Raw genomic sequence first — 18,182 nt, 5'->3', positions numbered from 1 at the left:
GAACAGTCAATTGAGGATAAGCATTTCTGCAGGCTTTGAGAGTGGGTATACCCGGGTAGTGGGAATGGAGCAGAGAGGGGCGCCTAAGTAGGAGACACGGCAGGTGACATGATGGCAGCTGTACAAAGTGCTAAGTGACCCTACAGAGAAGTCTCTTGAGGAGATGATGGTTGATACGGGCCCAGAGTAACAAGCAAGAGTGTGAGGTGGGGGAGGGGGAGGGTGCATCTAATTTGTAACCATTTATCAGCATTTTCAATATAAGTGAAGTCACTCGAAAATAGAGTCTAGTGCTTTTACATTTGCAATCTTGCTTATGCCAATAGCTGACAATCTCCTCGGATGGCAGGACTCCTAGAGGCAGTAGTGAAATCGGATTTCTGGGTGCATCCAACCTGAAGTTCACAATTTGGGGTAAGACAGAATTCATCTTATAAAAGGTTCTAATTGAGATAAGCAGCATAGACTGCTAGAAAAAATTTAAACTACAATAATTTCTAGTACAACCTGGAAAAAGTCCCAAGTATTCCATTTTTGGTATCAAAACACCTCTGCTTGGCTCACAAAAAGTCCTATTTGAGAACTGCCGGTTTACGCACCTAATTTGTGTAAGACGTTCTATTTTCAGCTGACTGAAGCCATTCTCCAAGTCACTATAAAATCCAAATTGCAATAAATAAAGAGGCTTCACAAGATACATTAAAAACTTTATTTAATAGTTTCCTTATTTTTTTAATTGCGGGTAACAGCCACTCTCCTATTTTTAGCTCCACTGTGCATTAATGAAGATCTATGTTAAATACATTAAATTACTTGTGAGCTAAATGTGGATGACTCTGCTCATAGTAAAAAAAAAAAATCAATCTGCCTTCAAAGCAATAGAAAGAAAGAATCAAAGGGGGACAAGTGCTTGCATGGCCTCATGGCAGAGAGACAAAGTGTGCACAAGTTGGCAGCTACTCCACGGAGCAGGAGACAGCCCTGCACACACTTGTACTTCTGAGGTTGTCCGTGAGATCCCCAGGCACAGCACGGAGGACAAGGGAGCCTTCTGCAAAGGGAGAGTCAGACACCACCGCTTCAGAGGGAGGTCCGCATTAACAACAACAACAACAACAGTAATAAAAACAATGGCCAGCTTCTGTCCCCATCTGACTTTAGAGTCTGCTGTGGTCAAAACACTGCTCAGACCAACCCCATGACGTCAGCATCAGAACCACAGGTGTTATTTTCTGGGTTTGTAGGCCCACCCCCAGAGATCCTGATCCCCCAGCCATGAGGCTAGGCCCAGGCTCTGCATATTTAATGAGTGCCCCAGATTCACATGAAGAAGGTCCTTGAGGACACACTGATGTGGGGTGCAAGCCACAGGCTATCTGCTGACCAAACCAGCCCACTTCTTCCTGGGAGCTGCCCCTCAAGACTTTTAGCAATAAGATAAGTTTGTTAACCTAATTAGGAGGCACTCTGATTGGAAAAGGGTCTAATCAGCCTCCTGGCTCCTCCATTCGTTGTGCAACCTTCAGCGAGGGTCCCTGACACAAGGCTGTATCAGTCAGTGCTGGCATGCAATTAGACTCGCCTTCACATTCATCACCTTAACCACCTCAGGTTAATGCCCCTCCAATTACAGCCGCAAACTGCACAGAATGAAGGACTGATGACAAATGGAAAATAAGCATGAATACAGCTCCCATAAAATTTTAACTCCAATCTGAGACACTCCAGTATGCCAAGTCAGACCCTCTCCAGTCCCATTCATACATGATTTTTAAAATGTACACATGGGTTTCTTCTGATCATTTGGGCCACTTGGAAGCCTCACCTTAGAGTCATGGCCCAGAATTAAACCTGTCCTGTGTTTACTCCATAAGCAAAGGTTCTGTCACTTATTTCCACACTGGTCCTCAGAGAATATTTCCAGACAACACACAATGCTGAAACTCAGCGTGGCTCAACTCTGGCTGATACCAGAATCAGAGAGGGCTTTTGGAAAAACTCCCCATATTCAGGCCCCACTAGACCTTGGACTCAAGTCTCTGGGGTAAGTCCTGGTGATGCTCCTGGGTAATTACAATGTCCACTCAGGGTGGAGCCCCCCGGGGAGTGCTTTTGTTCCTCCAAAGACTGTGAGCATCTTGAAGGTGGACATGGGTTCCCCCACTCTGCCTTCCAAATGAATATTTAATAAATTACTGCTGAACTGAATATATTTACGTATCAGACAATTCCCACTTTTGGAGCAGGAAGCAACCTCAAGGATGGAAGACTGGGTTGACATTTGTGATCTCACCTTTCCAACCAACCAACATTTTAACGCCTGGTGTCACGCCTCCAGGTTGAAGGAGGTGTGGTGAAGGAGGAAGACTTCTTCTCCCTGTTCCTTCAGCTTAATCAGGGTCGAGGAGTGTTTCAGAGTGCAGCTGAGATTAAAGGTGGCAAAGGCTGCAGCCGCCACCAAATACTGAGACGCTCCTCTGAAAATCACCATGACGGAAATGAGGGCTAAAAATGGTTAATCCTTACAACCGCCTTCTGCCAGCGATAAGGGTTGCCAGATTTAGTGAATAAAAATGCAGGCTGTCCAGTTATGCTTGAATTTCAGATGAGCAACAAATAATTTTTCATGTAATTGTGTCCCATGCAACATTTGGGCGTATTTATACTAAAAAGTTATTGTTTGTCTGAAATGCCCCCCCTTTTTTTAATAATATTTTTTATTATGTTATTCACCATACAGTACTTCCCTGGTTTTTGATGTAAAGTTCAATGATTCATTAGTTGCGTATAACACCCAGTGCTCCATGTAATACGTGCCCTCCTTAATACCCATCACCAGTCTATCCCATTTCCCCACCCCTCTCCCCTCTGAAGCCCTCAGTTTGTTTCCCAGAGTCCATAGTCTCTCATGGTTCATGAAATGCCCCTTAACTGAGTGTCCTGTATTTTATCTGGCAGCTCCACTGGTAATGGCCCCCAAATAAATGGTCTGGCTTTCTTGCTTTGTGTTACTCTGTTTTGGGAGAAAGGGACGATGGTATTACAAGATATAAACATTGAAAACCCTGTGTTCGTTTCCCAGCAAAATGCTTTGGTAGTCATAGGCACAGGGGCTACCTAGAATACGATATAAGCAGAACAGCCCTCTCTCTCAGTGACTTTTCAAAGAACGGAGTTCTTCAGCTCTGAACAAAGGACACAGCAGAAGAGAAACTTTTGTTGTTGGCTGCAGCTGAGCAAATTTATCAAACAAAGGAAGCATTCAACTCACCCTCTGTACCACACTCACACACGAAAGTTCAACAAACTGTATGTAGAAACCAGAAACAGTGATGAAATTTTATCTGGCTAATCTTGTAATTATGAAGTTCTACTTCCTGTTTTCGCTCCTGAGAGAGATGGAGGAAAGACACAATAGAAAGAGAGAAGAAAATTGGCGTAACCGGATTTGCTCTTTCAGCAAACACAGACTGAGGACCAGATGAGGAGCGGCCGTTCTGGCCTCACGGAGAGACAGACGGATTCCTGACGTGTACATACAACCGCTGCATACAGGGCGGGAAGAGTTTTCTGCTGTGCCATCAGCACCTAGAACAGTGCCCAGAATACTGAAGCATTCAGTAAATATTTGTTGAATAAATAGCAAAGGTATGCACACAGACCCGGGGCGGGACGGGGGAACCGGAGACGGCTCCTGAAGGGGCTGGTGCCTGATGTTCTAGAAGAGTGAAGACGAGTCAGTCAGGCCAGAGCACTTGGACAAGAGCAGTAAGGTTGGTATGAAGGCTCCACAAAGCAAGCACGCTAGACTCCCATGAACGAAGACACCCCACAACTAAAACCCAGGGGCTGGGGAGGGGGAAGATGTGGGGGTGTGTCCGATGACAGCTGGAAACTGAGGCCCCAATGTAGAGCAGATGCTCTGAGGGGTTCAGGGATGGAACCCTAGGTTGCAGCTTTTTCTTAAGGGAAAGTGGAGGAAAGGAGGGACCCAAAGGGGACTAAGAAAGAGCAGCCCTAGCAGGAGAGAAGCCAGGAGACGCTACCGCCGTGGGAGCTGGGGCAGCATGTCATGGAGATGTCGGTACCAGTGTTAGACGAGAGTGGACTGGGAAATAAGCACGGGCTTTGGCAAAAGGGGTTATGCTGAGTGGCGGGGACAAGAGATGGACAGCAGAGAGTTACGGGGTGAGTCTGAGGGTAAGTTAAGTGGAGAGATTGAGTGTAGACAGCAGCTTTTCTGGCCGTGGAATGGAAGAAATGAATAGCTTGAGGGGGCTCTGGAGCCTGGGGGGGGGGGCCTTTCACAGGTATGTCCTTATGGTGGGAGAGGCCTCCAGGTCTGCAGAAGATACGGAGAGGGAGCCACAGGCTGGGGCACGCTGACGACATCGCTCCGGACTGAAAGCTGGAACGTGATGTGCCCAGGTTAGGGGTGCCTTTTCTCAACCTCTCCCTCCTGCCACCCCTTCCATGAACCTGACTCCCTACGGTACCAACACGCTGGGCCCGGCTGGGTCTCAAGCTCACTCCTGAGCACCCTGGCTCTTCTCTGGCAAGTGGTACTTCTTCCGGAGGCAAGACGATGAACAGTTCAAGAGGAAAGGGACTCGGGCACTCAACTCTACCTCACTCATTTAAAAACACAAAAACAGAAATAAAAACCCCATGATCTGGAAAGACAAGCGCTCATACAGATCATCATTTTACAGGCCCCCCTAAGGTCTTCTGGGACTCTGCAGGCAGCCAAGAATCTCCAGGGAGATAAATTACAAAAAGGCCACTTAGGAATTCCATTGCCTCAGCAGTGCCTGCACTGCCTTCCACACCAGGACGAGCGAGCAGACGCAGCCAGGGAGAGTGCATGGCCTGGTGCTGGTATAGCGCACTGGCCAAAGCCATGTCTTTCAAATACAGTGACTCGTAGCTCTAGTCATTTGTTACTCCTTAAAAAAAATGATGGGGAAAAAAATCAGGGACTCTCCATCCGAGTAACAAGAATCAACTATTATTTATTAAAACAAGCCCAAACAGCAGGCAATAAATGACTTATTCAAGATGCCATCTGCCCAAAACTAAAGATCATACTAATATAAAACCAATAAAAATGCACAAGCACAGTTTATAACAGCCGTACTCCATTTCAGAAGACAGTATGAAAAGGTATTTCAATATCAAGTATAAACTAGAATCAGGACAGTATCCGTATTTCTGTTGCTCCCTTGAAATAGTTTTTATTGAGTCAAAAACATATGCAGCATGACTAGAGGTAGCCCACCTCTAAACTGGCGAGAAGCAGATTAAAGATTCCCAAACCAAAAGTCGCTAGGAGCTATGCAGGGTTTTTATCATGTACACAGGAAGTACATACTAAATGAATATTTTAATTGTATGAATGAAGCAACCAAGTGGGAATTCTTACCTCAAAAAAGATGTGCAATCCTTTCCAAGTCATTTGGGTTCCATCCCAACACTTGAATATACTAAATTACCTATCTCTCTTGAAGCTAGGCTTTGGATAGGTGAGAATAAATTTTCTAGGTAGCTTTCTTTTACTGCGGAGTTAAAAATCTAAGGAAGAAGTAGCCAAAGCCAACAGGTCTGCCTCTGTTTGTCTTTAAACATTAGGATAGGATGTGCAGTGAACAGCCTCCCTAGTTCAAGTGTGGTCCAGTGACCAGCAGCATGGTAAGAGTTCCAGCATCTCAGTGGTCCCACCAAACCCACTGACCCAGAATCTGCATTTAACAAGACCAGCAAGTGACTCATATCTGCTTTGAAGTCTGGGAAGGAGTGGTTAGAAGAGCAAGATTGGCTGGCTTTCTGTACGGTCACCCCACAACCACAGGGAACGTGGAGACCAAGCAAGGAGCCTCAGAAAATTATCAACTACTACTTTCATTACATTATATTTTATGTTTTTCAGTTTTATTTAAACTTTGCTCTAAGTAATAAAACTGTTTTCCTTTTCTTCATCCATTAGCCTTAATTTTTCAAAGCAGTTTGGCTTCATACTACCATCTAAAGCAGTGTCAACTTTAAATTATGTACAGTAATAGGGTAGGAGGAAATGGAAAATATTTCTCAAGTTCAATTTTAGATATGACTGTGTAGTTTTTCCCTTTCTCTTCTCTCTCTCTCTTTTTGTGACAATGGCAATTCGTTTATTAGTAAAACAGTGTTTCATAGCAAGCTAGGAAGTCACTTAGAGCGTTACCTAGGAAAACGATATGTAATTAGAACCACCCAGAAGGAGCGAGGGCTGGTGTGGTATAAAGCACAGAACAAGCCGGTATGCACACAACCCATGCTAAACACAGATGTTCAACAGGCTTGAGTATATACTAACTGAAGAGGTTAACTGCATCCACTAAGCTGTAAACTGGAAGAGTGGGGACCCCTTGTCTATTTTATACTGCCTGACAAATAATAGGATAAGTTTAATAAATATCCGTGAATAAGAGCGTGAATAAATGAACAGCACTCAAACCGTAGGTTCTCCCTACCACACTCTGCCCCTTCCCTTTCAATTCTTACAAGAGCAAGAGAATTCAACGAAGCTCCCAGCCATTCCTGATTGCCAAGAAGCCTCTGCCCACACTGAGCCACCTCTACCATGGCGTCCATGAGGACCCCTGGAGGGGTCAGTGCTGGGCACCCCCATCACTAAATAATTAGCATCAGCTGCCTATCTCACACATTTTTAGTACCTGGAAAGATAAGCCGTGCACAGTCAATAACCCGATGTAAACTAAGTGAGATCTGGGTGAAACGGTGATTTTCAAAGTCTTCTTCTGCTGATGAAGTTAACTTTGAAGAGGTTGAACTTTCCATACCCTTTGGCTGCTGTGGTGTGGATACTTTCCATTAACTCCACTGAAAGTGCAGGACAAGAATGAAGAAAGAAAGTGACGGAGATCAGTAACAAAGACAGCTAACTGTGTCCTCAATAAATTCCATGAGATTAGCAGAGGCTAGGGTTGAGGCAAGCAATGATGGGAAAACCAGACCCTTTGATGCTGGGCTATCTGGCTGAAGATTAACCAGCCAACCAGGATCAACAGGAAAAGGGGATGTGTAATAATTTTGGTGAGGAAGATAGATGAGACAGGGCAACCGGTTCCCAGACTTAGAATAATACCCTGACTCGTGCCCCTGCAGTATGAGATATGAGTTTATTAGCAAGCTCCGCCACTCCACTGATTATTTGTTGGGGTGGGGGGAGCATTTTTTCAAATGCTTTAAACTGCAAAAAAGCTAAAATTCACATGGACGGTGGTGTGGCCCCGGGAGTGCTTTCGTCCACTTATCCACATGATTCTTAGCCTTAAAACCCCAGCTCACAAGCCACTTCCCTGGCAAGCCTCCCCGACTGCCCAGTTACTTATTCCCTTCTCTGCACCCCTAGATGCTTTGCTCCTACCTATAGTGCTTTTTGTTTGTCTGTGCTGCTCCCATGGGAGCTTGAGTTCCTGAAAAGCAGGGGCTGGGTCTTAATTATCTTTGGATCCCCAGAGCTTAGAGTCATAAGAAATGACTGATAATGCCTATTTTCATTATAAACATGTGAGCTATGCTTGGTGGGTAGCATGACTGCGCCCAGGAATGGGGTGGCTCCGAATGGAGAATCCCTGTGCAGAAATCACGACTGAAACAGTGAGTGTGAGTATCTAAAGCAAGTGAGAGAGACACTCTAAGGGAGGAAGAGCACGTATGTGGGATTATCATCTCCATGCTGTACCAGCACATGACTTCAAGCCACACTTCATTTGTCCCATGTGTAAAAAGGAATAATCTTTCCTGAATACTTCTCAGGATTATAAGGAGTAAAACATATAATAGACCTGAAAGCAATTGAAAATCTATAATTTAAGAAACTAATATTATCAACATTTCAGTGCTGAAAGGTAAGGAAAGCAGAGACTCTTTATTGTGTTCATAGCTGGCTGGCAGGGTGGAAGGTAGATGGGTGGATGGGCGGATGGGTGGATGGATGGATGGACGGGTGGGTGGGTGGATGGATGGATGGACGGATGGACGGACGGATGGATGAGTGGGTGGGTGGATGGATGGACGGGTGGGTGGATGGATGGATGGGTGGGTGGATGGGTTGATGGATGGATGGATGGATGGATGGATAAAGAATGGCTCATCAGCCATGAAGCAGCTAAAAGAAAAAGAAGGTTAAGAAGTATCCAGCTTCAAATCTTGCCAGGCCATTGTCTCATGTAAATGTCTCCTTAAGGATTCTGAATTTAGAAATGGGAATATATGAGCAGGGAATAGCCCCATCTAATTAATAAAATGTTATCTAATTAGTGCACATAAAAAATATCCTGGTCTGAAAGCTAGTAACTCCTTTCTCTTGTTTACTTAGCATTTATGTAGTACTTTAACATGTATTGATTTAGAATGCCTAAGTTTAATATTTAATGCAACATCTAATAGATTTCCATCAAGACACTGAAAGAAACATCATTATAGACAATGGTTTTATTTTTAAATTTGAAAAGGCAAATGAGGTTCAAGGTGGTAAAAAAAAACTATTTCAAACAGTAGCGGGGAAAGCGCACAGTACGAATCTTTTGTCAATTTTATCTCTAACTAAAAACCTAAGTAACAGCACAAGAATCAAAACACAAAGTGTGCATTAAAAGCCATTTTAACAGTTTGTGCTGCCAAGAGGTGAGTGAGTGAGCTAAATAAAAGGATCGCTTTCTAAGTTTAATTTCACTAGGCAGTCTTTAAGTTTATAGTAAAGGAAAAAACATGCCCACAAAACTGTGCACTGAGTATATGCCCTGCGCGCCAAGTGAAATAGTTTAGGAAGGAGAGAATTTTGCGGCAGCCATCCTGGTAACATTTGGACATGCTGGGGACCAAGGAGGCTCTGCACACAGAGCCTGGAGAGCAAAGCTACATTTTAAAAGGGCTCCCTGTGCTCCAGCAGATGGGCTGTGAACTTGACCAGACTGCAGGCTCTGTGTCCTCCGCCCTCACCAGTTGAATGCATTAACTTTTCTATTCCTTTCCCATATGCTTTATCACACATTCAAAAACATGGACAGCAGATGGTAGGTAACAAAGAAAGAGATCAATCAGCCAAGCAAAAATGGAAAAACCTTGCTCTAAAGGAGACATCTAAAAGCCACTTACCTCCAACCTCCCATTAGATGGGGATATTTTAATAATCAAATGACATTAAACACAAGTAACTTCTTTTATGCCATCCTGAAGAAGTAGACCCATTAGGATATTTGCCATAAGAGACTTGCATTTATCTAATGCTATTCTGTTTTCCTAACTTGGAATAACCACAGATTTCCTTAATATCAAAAATATAGACACAATAATAGAAGGGCCAGCAGTTCCCAGAGAATGATTTTCTATCACATTAAACACTGAATAATTGTAGGGCTCTGAGGTTCCACATTCAGGAATCAGAGGGAACAAATGAATCTCATGAGTACAGAAGCAAGAAAATGTTCTAAGTTCAGGAGGAAAAAAAAACTTCTTTTATGAAATCTCTATTTTAATTTAAACAACAGAAGGCCTATTTATGCCACTAATTCTATCTGTCTGGGTTAGAAATCCAAAGAACCAAACAAAGGGCTTGGGAAAAGTACCTCCACTAAGGGGGCAACAGTATATACAGCAGGGGAAATGTGCACAGGAGTCACTGTTCTTTGCTTGGATAGTTTCTAAAAGGCAGGCAGGTCTGAAAGTTAGAAGAGGCCACATTGGGGAAGAAATCCAACTGAAAAATAGAGGACCTGACTTAAACACCCTTCTTCCCTAACCCCAGACACGGATCACTGAACAGCCCGGTCCCACAAAATCTGCACACGTGAGCATGCATGTGCATTTGAAACGTCAAATGTCTGTCTGTATAGGTTAATGGCACAAGCAAAGGAAATAAGGAAACAACCGTATCTTGTCTAAATTTCCAAAGGATATACCCAATTGTTAGGGGAGTTTTTTTAAAATCTCAAGGAATTCCATTTTTTCAGTAGATCTCTTGGTATGCCTAACTCTGATTCAAAGTTTCTGACTTCGGTGAATTGATGTTTAGAACTTTATTATCTTAACTTTTTAAAAAGAGGCTATTAGAACACTTGGAGGAATTAACTCAATACACTATTGACTCAAAAGGGTTAATGAAGTGTCCCAAGTAACTTCCTGAAGCTGCCTGGTCATGAAGAGATCCCGGCACTTGTTTGAGTGTATCAATTCCTACACCTTGCAACTAACATGTAACCGTTAGGTTTCCTTTAAAGAGAACCAGCATCAGGGGGCACCTGGGTGGCACAGCGGTTAAGTGTCTGCCTTCGGCTCAGGGCATGATCCCGGCGTTATGGGATCGAGCCCCACATCAGGCTCCTCCACTATGAGCCTGCTTCTTCCTCTCCCACTCCCCCTGCTTGTGTTCCCTCTCTCGCTCGTTGTCTCTATCTCTGTCGAGTGAATAAATAAATAAAATCTTTAAAAAAAAAATTAAGAGAACCAGCCTCAGGGCTCCTGGGTGGCTCAGTCCTTTATGCGCGGGACTCTTGATTTTGGCTCAGGTCATGATCTCCATGCTCAGGGCGGAGTCTGCTTGTCTCTCTCCCTCTGCTCCTCCCTTTGTGAGGCTCTCACTTCCTCTCAAATAAATAAATAATCTTAAAAAAAAAATAAAGAGAACCAGCATCGAAACAGTCCCATGTAACCTCTAGTCCTATATAACCCACCTAACCTCAGCAGTATGCAAATATTAGACTCTGGAAGGGTTACTTTTATTTTCTTTTTCTCTCTTATTCCTTCTCTACCCTGACACACACACATTATGCCCGTGGTTGCATACGCATGGACCATGGCTTACCTGGCAGGTATGTGATAAAGTGGTTCTACACGATCAGATGGGATCTTCAGTGAGGAGATAACGTGTTCTTTAATCAATTATCAAAGAAAAAAAAGTCTGCATAAAAACATTGTTGAAAATAAACATAATGGTGAAACCTCAATTTTGATTTCTAAAAGTGCTTTAACACTCTTCAAAAACTAAAGCCAATTGTAGCTGGAAAATGAAATGTATGCCCTGGATTGTTCATCTATCGATCTATCAACTATATACAAATCTGCCCACCAAAATGGCTAAAATTAAAAAAACTAATACCACCAAATGATGGTGAGAATGTGGAGCAACAGAAATTCTCACATGTTTCTGGTGGGAGTATAGAAAGATACAACCAGTTTGGAAAAAGGTCTAGCAGTTTCTTGTGAAATTAGAAAACATTCACCTACCCTATAACCCAGCAATTCTGTTTTTTTTTTTTTCCGCAAAAGCAAGGAAAACATGCCCAAAGAACAACTATATTTATAATAGCCAAAAACCAGAAATAACCTGTGTGTCTATCAACAGGAGAATGGATAAACTGTAAGATACTCACCCAGTGGAATACTATTCAGCAGTCTATTGATACAAGCAACAAACAGATGGATCTCAAAAAAAAAAAAAAAAAAAGGTTATGGCAAATAAAGAAGCCAGTGTACGTACTATATGATTCCACTTATATGAAGTTCTACAACAGGCAAGAAAGTATCTACAGTGGAAAAAATCTGAACAGTGGTTGCCTCTAAGGGGTAGAGGCAGAGATTTATTGGAGGGGGCATGAAGGAACTTTCTGAAATGATGGTAATATTCTGTATCATGATGGGATTTGCATTTGCACAGATATACACATGTCAACATTTAAGATTGGTGTATTTCCTTGAATGTAAATTTCCTCAGAAAAAATCAAATATTGAATATTAATGATATGCATGCTGCTGTATTTGGAGGAAAGGGCACTGATATTTGAAATACTTTAAAATGCATTTAAGAATAAGATGGATTCATGGATGGACTGATAGATAAAAAAGCACGATAATTGCAGAATCTAAGTGGTGAGTATGGGTTTTCACTGTAAAATTGTTTCCAATTTTTTGTATGGCTAAACATTTTCATGAAATAAATTGGAAAAAAGTCTGTTATAGTCCCATAATAGCATCATTCAAAAATTTATATTCAGGATCATTGTATAAGCAAAGAGGAACGAAGACAGTTTTTTGTGTTTTTTTTTAAGAGTAAAAAAGATTAAACTTCTGCAAGTAAATTCAAATACCAAATAAGTACTGGTATTTCACACTTACTTCAGAGTGAATAAAGCCCTCGCTTGATGCCGTAAGGAGAACAAGGACATCTCGTTACGCTCTACGGACCCAAACATACCTGAAGGACTGTTTTACAAATAACCACATCCTTCCCTACTGCCAACTCTCCAATTGTTGGGTCCTAACTAGTTTCTCTTGTTATATAAACTGTCTGCCAAACGCTAATGGGCTCTGAACACAAGCCAGAAGATTCCCCCAAGCCCAGCTGGGTGCAACCCCAAATCCCACCCTGCTTGACAGGACCTCCCTCAAGAGCTCAGGAGTTACTTGTGGGAGCTTCTTATCGCTTCTACCCATCTGGACCCCACACAACACACGGCGCAGAGCTTGGCTCTCAGAAGCTGCTCAGTAAATAACCACTGAAGGTTGCTTTCCATGGTTCAAAAGCAAACAGGGACCACACAAGGGAGTAGATTTGTCTTTCTTCATAAAAATGACCAGGCCCATTAAGAGCCCTTTATTTATACTGGTAAAATGCCGTAGGATCAAAATCGAGTGAAGTTCTGATTTAATCCTCCAAATCTTATGACAGCAGCACAATCCGAGGACGCAGGGCAGGCTGCCTTGTGTCACACAGGGGACTCTGCCACTTGCTGTGGGACTTTGGGCAAATGGTTTAACTTCTTTGCATCTCACTATTTCACTTTTCTATGAAATGAGACTGATATTTCCACCTCACAGGAGTAACATGAAGATTAAGGAAGATAAACCATCCAGGTACATAGCATCATGAGTCTGGCAGGTAATAAGCACCCCGTGCATGTTAGCTAATCTTTATTAGTATTTTTCGTGTCTCTGTGGATGAAGCAGAGAGTGCCTGACACTATCACACTGATTTAACATTAAGTATAATACAGATATCATAAATATTTACCATTCATTGAATTCAGTAAATCATAGTGATCGAAATAAATTTCACTTTCAAGTTCTCAGGGACAAACTACGAAAACTCAGGGCTACTTGAAGCATAGCATTTGGTATCCCATAAGCTGTCCTAGATAGAATCTCCTTGCATATGAGTCCCTGTCTGACTTGTAAGGTCTCAGGGCAGCAAAGGATGGAGGAGTGACTTGTCCAGAGTCCACCTTGGAACTTGCCAAGAGAAGACATTCCGCCGTCCACCTTCCCGTTCTCATTGACCTCTATGGCAGGGAAATCTGCCTCCCTATCCTCTCTGCCCACTGACCCATTATCCACATTACGGCTGTGGCAGGCAGAAGGAACCCCCAGAAGATGTATACGCCCTCACCCCTGGAACTTGCGAATGTCATGTTAAATGGCAAAAGGACTGCAGGAGTGATTAAGGTTATAGACTTTATGATAAGGAGATTTTTCTGGATTATCTGAGGGGTTCAACCTAATCATGTGGGCCCCTTTTAAAAGCAGAGAAGTCTCTGTGGCTGGGGTCGGAGAGATGCAGCAGGAGGAGAAGTTCAAGAGAGATGAGGTATAACAAGGTCTCCAGGTGCTACTCCTGGCTTGGCCATGGAAGGCACAAGGTGACAGAATGCAGGTGGCCTTAAGGAGCAAAGAAAGTCTCCAAGCTGACAGCCAGCAAAGAAAGAGGAACCTCGGCCTGATATCTATCTCCAAGAGACTGAATTCTGACTATAATTTAAATCAGTTTGGAAGCAAATTCTTCCCCAGAGCCTCCAAAAAGGACTGGGGTGCAGAGGATGCACACCACCACCATACCCAGGTACTACCAGGGTAAGAAGGATGAGCGAGCACCTCACCCACTGAGGCTGTGCTAGTGATGACTGTTTTAAAATCAAAAGGTCTTGGGGTGCCTGGGTGGCTCAGTCAGTTAAACATCTGCCTTTGGCTCAGGTCATGATCCCAGAGTCCTGGGATCGAGCCCCACATCAGGCTCCCTGCTCAGTGGGGAGTCTGCTTCTCCCTCTCTCTCACCCCTCCCCACCCCCACTTGAGCTTGTACGTGTGGTCTTTCTCAAATAAATCAATACAATCTTTAAAAATAATAATAGAATAAAATAATTTTAAAAAATCAGAAGTCTTACTAACATGACTCACCTTAGGTACTGAGCACAGCTTGAACCAAAGTGTTCAGTGCCTTCAGTTCAGCCTTGTCAAAATTATATTAAAAATTACATTAGAGGTGCGCCTGGGTGGCTCAGTCAGTTCAGTGTCCGACTCTATCAGGTCATGATCTCAGGGTCATGAGATCAAGCCCTATATCTAGCTCCGTGTTCAGGGTGGAGCCTGCTTGGGATTCTCTCCCTCTACCCCTCCCTGTTTGCACTCTCTCTTTCTATAAATAAAACAAAATAAAAATCTTCAAAAAAAATTTACATTAGAAATCTTTCCCTCAATACAAATTCAGTACTTTTTCCATTCAAATTCTGAACTCAAAAAAAGTAAGTCGAAGCAAATGAAATGCTCATCTGATTTGGAAATAATTAACTTTCCTCATTAAACTCACATTTCTTTATCCCTGTGAGGTACAGCTTAAAACAAAACAAATAAAATGATGAAACCAATCTTCTATAACCTCAACACTCACTTCAAAGGTATCTTTCCCTAAGCCAGCTTTTCCCACGCCACTTGCTACTTTCCACAAATCCAAAAGATCTTGCCAGTTTTCACATTAGAGTGTTTACAGGTTTTACATAAAATTAAGGGTTCGAAACAGCTGAACATATCAGATCTATATTTAATCATCTTATCTCTCCATTCAATTTAAGTAATATGAATTTTACCTAATTGTTCTGTAATTATTACGCAGAGCTTCATCTGACATTGGAAATCACTCAAGTACCAGTATTTCCAATCAATGCCATCACGGTTTAAATATGTGATCACCAAGAGGACATCTCTTAACCAAATTTATAACCATTAAGTGCCCTGAGTGATGTCTGCACGCTTACGCTCTCTAAAATTAAACTTCCTGTGTCCCACCGTGGATAAATCCTTGAAATACCTGGAAATACACATCACAACTCATAGCTGTACTTTTAGTCAGACAAGTGTTACTAGGTTTCATCTTATTCAAGAGACTCTTGCCCAATTACATAAAAAAGTCCCTTAGTGGGGGCACCTGGGTGGCGCAGTCGTTAAGCGTCTGCCTTCGGCTCAGGGCGTGATCCCAGCGTTCTGGGATCGAGTCCCACATCAGGCTCCTCTGCTAGGAGCCTGCTTCTTCCTCTCTCACTCCCCCTGCTTGTGTTCTGTCTCTCGCTGGCTGTCTCTCTCTGTCAAATACATAAATAAAATCTTTAAAAAAAAAAAAAAAAAGCCCCTTAGTGATACCTTCTTAATTTATTTTTCCAGTTCTCTTCCAATTGGATTGTAAAATACCAGAGGGTAAGGATTTCTAAATAATTAAGCTTACCCAAAAATAAGGTGTTTCCCCTCCCCACGCCACCCTTTTTTTGTCTAGTAGGTATTTCACATACTTATATAATATGTTCATACAGCACATGCTCTGTATTTAGGGTTGTAAGAGCATCAACAAGAGCACAGCCGGAGGTAGAGGGAAGTGAGGGTGAGGATGTACAATGGTCACCCGGGGTGATAAGTGGAACATTCTAGCTAGAGAAGATGATTCAAACTGGTGATGCATGGGTGCAAAGGTTGGAACAGGCACATGAAGAAAGGCAGGACAGTTGTCAAGGCCAAACTTAGTAATTTAGACTTTATACTTTGGGCAACAGGAAGGTATTAAATGTTTTTCTGCAGGAGAGAAACATGAATAAAGTGGTGTTTGAGAGGGACCCGTGGACAGAGCTTGAGCTGAAAGAACAGATTAAAACAAGGAGAGAAAAAGACAGGATGCTTTCAACAAGTACCTTATGAGGGTGAGGGATGCACGATCGTGAAAATGAGGAGAAATGAGTGAATGACTGTTTAGGAGATCTAATGGGAAGACGAGGTCTTCTTCAGCTTTAAAATAACTGAGTGAGGGGCGCCTGGGTGGCTCAGTCAGTTAGGTGTCTGCCTTCAGCTCAGGTCATGATCCCAGGTTCCTGGGATGTAGCCCCACATCAGGCTCCTTGCTCAGCAGGGAGCCTGCTTCTCCCTCTGCCTGCTGCTCCCCTTGCTTGTGCTTGCTCTCTCCCTCTCTCTGTCAAATAAATAAAATCTTTAAAAAAAAAATAGGGGTCCCTGGATGGCTCAGTTGTTAAGTGTCTGCCTTTGGCTCAGGTCATGATCCCAGGGTCCTGGGATCAAGCCCCACATCAGGCTCCCTCAGCCACTGGGAGCCTGCTTCTCCCTCTCCCACTCCCCCTGCTTATGTTCCCTCTCTCAATGCCTCTCTCTCTGTCAAATAAATGAATAAAATCTTTAAAAAAAAATAACCGAGTGATCCTCTCCTTTTCTCCATTCTATATTTACCTTTTGACCAAAGCCCAGAACTTGAGAAAATCGAGCTTCTCTCCATTCTCAAGTTCAGTTCCTGGGGAGAAGCCTCAAGCCAGGACACTTCATTCTCCTTCTCCTTCTCCTAGCCCCTGAGGTTTAAATCCCACACCTCGGCACTCAACCACCAGAGACCCCATCAGCTGCTACTCTGGGAACTGTCCAAATGTCATGTAGCAACCCCCTCTAGGCTACCCTGAACTTAATTCTTTGTTCCCAGTGAGATGGGAACTGCAGGAGATCAAGCGGTTTTGCTCTTCCTGTGGTGCCCAACAGGTGCACTGCCCAGGTGTTTCATCCTGCTCTCCCTTTGTCTGCACTGGGGCCTAGGGCCCAGAGTGGGTGGGGCTCATCGGCTTCGAGAGGCACCGGTATCAGACATGGTCTGCTGAGCTCCTGAGACAACACCTGGGAGGCCATTCCGAGTTGGGGGTGGGGCATCCTTTCATTATATAAAGGAACTGGGAGGCCTACAGTGACATTCGATGACCAGGTTCTTTTACCTCATTTAATTACCAAGAAATATATTTCAACAAAAATTAGACCAAAGTTTAAAAGCCACCAAGATTTCTGGGGCACCAGGGGGGCTAAGTTGGTTAAGTGTCTCACTCTTTTTTATTTTTTTTTAAACATTTATTTATTTATTTGAGAGACAGAGTGTGTGTGTTCACACCCATGCAAGTGGAGGGAGGGGCAGAGGGGAAGGGAGAGGAAGAGGGAAAGAATCCTAAGTATATTTCCTGGGCTCGATCTCATGACCCTAAGATCATAACTTGAGCTTGCTCAACCGACTGAGCCACCCAGGCGCCCCTAAGCAAATGACTCTTGATTTTGGCTCAGGCCATGATCTCAGGGTCATGAGATCGAGCCCCATGTTGGGCTTCACGCTGAGTGTGGAGCCTGCTTAGGATTCTCTCTTCCTCATTCTCTGCCTCTCCCCTGCTCAGTTACGTGTGTGTGTTCTCTCTTGCTCTCTTTCTCACACACACACACACACACAAAGGCAAGCAAGATTTGTCAAAGTGGCTTTTGGCAGGTGTTTGGGAGGTTCTGTGTTCTCCCTGCAGGTATGGCTAATCCCAACTCTAGAAGGAACACAGAAGATCTGATGCACTCTGCTTACAAGTAAGTCATAGCCTACTGAATACATCTGGGAAAGAAAACTGTTTGGTGATAGTGGTGGGGGAGGTCCTTGATGCGCTCCCCAAAGATCCTCAACATGGCTCCAGTTTGGCAGGATTTTGTTAAAAAGATGCAAAAACTCCATGCATTTCTCCAAATGTTATCTTTGATAGCTTTGGTTCCCCAAAATGGTCTACTGTCGGTACCATTACCCTGACTGCATGGGTGTTCATTTCTTTTCATGCTCCTTGGGGGACAGCATCTGTATCCACTTCCTATTGCTACTATAACAAATTACCACAACTCGGTGGCTTAAAATGACATAATTTTACTGTCTTACAGTTCTGCAAGTGAGAAGCCCAAAATCAGTGTCGACTGGGCCACAGTGAAGATGTCAGCAAGATAGCATTCCTCTGGAGGCTCTAGGGGAGAATCCATTTCTTTCCGGCTTACAAAGGCTGCCTGCATTCCTTGGCACATGGCCCTTC

The 18,182-nt window shown here is 43.5% G+C and overlaps 1 protein-coding gene across 4 annotated transcripts in view; it reads right to left on the bottom strand.

Moving 5' to 3' along the window:
• The window catches only part of FAM171A1 (family with sequence similarity 171 member A1), a 125,530-nt gene that overhangs the window by 101,514 nt on the left and 5,834 nt on the right, over positions 1–18,182 (bottom strand). Inside the window, exon 1 of one of the 4 annotated variants that reach the window (XM_087857669.1) lies at positions 10,862–11,067. The exons of 1 other annotated variant lie outside the window; for it this stretch is intronic. Coding sequence is in view for 2 of the 3 variants with exons in the window: in XM_087857668.1 (XP_087713794.1) it covers positions 6,711–6,834 (124 nt within the window). In the remaining variant the exon portion in view is untranslated. Of the gene's footprint in view, positions 1–6,710; positions 7,521–10,861; positions 11,068–18,182 lie in introns of those variants that run through there. 2 more of the 4 variants (XM_087857668.1, XM_045787912.2) reach the window with 2 other exon arrangements.

This window comes from Ursus americanus, chromosome 31 (assembly GCF_024610735.1).
Source record: "Ursus americanus isolate L20-20 chromosome 31, mUrsAme1.1.p, whole genome shotgun sequence".
NCBI lineage: Eukaryota > Metazoa > Chordata > Mammalia > Carnivora > Ursidae > Ursus > Ursus americanus.
This window is presented reverse-complemented; position numbering and strand designations above follow the sequence as displayed.